Source organism: Austrofundulus limnaeus, unplaced genomic scaffold (assembly GCF_001266775.1).
Source record: "Austrofundulus limnaeus strain Quisiro unplaced genomic scaffold, Austrofundulus_limnaeus-1.0 Scaffold2947, whole genome shotgun sequence".
Taxonomy (NCBI): Eukaryota; Metazoa; Chordata; class Actinopteri; order Cyprinodontiformes; family Rivulidae; genus Austrofundulus; species Austrofundulus limnaeus.
In genome coordinates, this window is record NW_013955349.1 from 6,166 (window position 1) to 8,485 (window position 2,320).

Sequence of the window (2,320 nt, forward strand, 5' to 3'; positions counted from 1 at the left end):
TGATTTGTGGACAAAATGGAGTCAAATTGTGAATCTTTTGATTCTCATGGAGGAGATTAGAAAACATAAAAACTTTATAAAACATCAATGAAGGAATATAAAACACCAAATCTGTGGGAGGAAGGAAGTTCTTTTCTGTTTTTCTTTTGTTTTAAAGCTAAAATATAAACTGTCTCTTCCTCCTCGTCGTTGACATCATGACTGAAATAGTGAGAAATGAAAGAATTGGTCAGGCGGTCAGTACGCTCCAGTATGAAGTCTGAAACGTCTGCAGAAGTGGACCGCACACAGTACACGAGTCTGTGGGAGCCTTGAAGCCTAGCTTATAGTTTTTCAACGTACAGGGCGCCAGGGCGATTGCATCAAAAGTGACACAATCGCGGCATCCCCGCCCCTGCGTTGTGTCCTGGTGCGTGGTCGTGCACCTCAGACATTTTGAAGCTTTACAAAGGCTGCGTCCACTCGTCATGAAGGTGCTCTCACTGAACAGGTCCAAATGTACCAGCATCTGTATGATCCCTCCATGAGAGAGCATAAACACAACCAGATGGCACCAAACTCATGGAAGGAAACAGCAACAGCTTTAAAGAAAGATGAGTTAATATGCCAGAAGACTTGGAAAAATATTTGCGACTGGTTTGTGATCCTGGAGGAAACAAACCAGTGTGGCTCTCTCAGTTCATGAAGCACAGAGGAACAGATAATATATTAGTTATTATTAGTTCTGCTATATTGTGTTAGATTATATGGCAAGAGGTAAATGTTGTTACTTTGTTATGTGTGACGTCAAGAGTTTCTTCTTCTAAACTCTTCCCGACTACTTTCCCACTGGTTTGGCAGCGTGCTGCCYTCTGTTGGTGATGGAAGAACATGATAACATGATGTTTTCACACAGCGCACTCCTCAGAGCTTCCACAACAACCCAAAGTGTGACTATAACCCAGCCTCGAGTCTACAGACTAGATCTAGGACCAGAGGTCTACAGAGCTGGTCTTACCTGTATGAGTTTTGAGGTGCCGCTCCATGTCCTTCTGACCATACTGTGTCTTGAAGGTGCAGCCTAACGTTGAAGAGCAGATGTTAAAGTGTGACCCTGTCTCACTGCAGCGTGTTACTTATAAAACAACACGGACCTGTGAAGCAGCAGGAGTGTTTTTTACAAGTCAGGACTGGTTTCAGTTTCTTGGCAGGTGTTTTAGTCAGAGTCTTTTTGAGCCCTCTCACCACACAGGTCTGATAGAGGTCCTCCTCCAGGACCAGCTCAGTGCTGGGCTCTGAACCAGGAAGAAACAAAAACAGGTCAAACACACACAAACATGTGATAAAAACACAAAAAACAGTGTTAAACCTGGTGTAAACAGGTCAAACATGTAATAAAAACACAGAAACAGTGTTGAACCTGGTGTAAACAGGTCAAACACACACAAACATGTAATAAAAACACAGAAACAGTGTTGAACCTGGTGTAAACAGGTCAAACACACACAAACATGTAATAAAAACACAGAAACAGTGTTGAACCTGGTGCACTGGTACATCCGGATGGGTTCGGGCTGAACGAACATCCACTTCTCTTATGGTCAAGAAAACCCTCAAAGTTATAATATTGTTGTTTACAAAAGCCGCAGATGTGGATATCTGGGCTCACCTCCACCACCACACAGTGTCCTGCAGCAACTACACACAGCACAACACACAGCACAACACACAGCAGCTTCGTGTTATTTCATGACCAGTAAGTAATGAAAGTTTGAACTTGTTGGCTCCTACCTTCACCGTTAAACGTCGCCATGTTTTTAGCTTGTTTTGCTGCAGCTTTGATTCATTTCGCGGTTACACAAACAAGCAGGAAACATTTCATCTTTTTATTTACTAACATCGCAGCGTTTCAGCTGAAAATCACACAGCAGCGACATGGACAGGCTTTACGACTGTCTAGCTGAAGTTTGCGACAGACGTTTCTGCTTCACGGCTTATGTTGCTTTCACGACCATGGGAAAATTCAGTTACTTTTTCCGAGTGGAAAAAACGAGTTGAATTGTTTTTATTTAGTGGTCTGAAAACTGAAGGAACATGGAGCTCTGAGTTTAATCTCACATCTGTAATAAATCTATTTATTATTATTTTGTACCATTTTAGTCCAGTTTTCCCTTGTTTTTATTTGATCCTATTGTTTTGCAGATTGTATTTTCATGATTATAGCTACACATTTTTGTAGCTGTTTCATTTAGCCTATATATTTTACATATTCTTTATTTTTCCTGCCATTGCAATCCTTATGTTTGTCATTTGATCACATATTATATGAATCAAACTCAAG

General features: G+C 41.3%; 1 protein-coding gene across 1 annotated transcript in view; it reads right to left on the reverse strand.

Annotated features, from left to right (window-relative positions):
- The window catches only part of zfp64 (zinc finger protein 64 homolog (mouse)), a gene marked incomplete at its 3' end in the record, with an annotated part of 4,263 nt that extends 2,316 nt beyond the window's left edge, over nucleotides 1–1,947 (reverse strand). The window contains 4 exon segments of the mRNA XM_014000334.1: nucleotides 998–1,060; nucleotides 1,134–1,274; nucleotides 1,522–1,677; nucleotides 1,771–1,947. Of these exon segments, the coding sequence (XP_013855788.1) occupies nucleotides 998–1,060; nucleotides 1,134–1,274; nucleotides 1,522–1,677; nucleotides 1,771–1,792 (382 nt within the window).
- Between the last annotated feature and the right edge of the window lie 373 nt (nucleotides 1,948–2,320).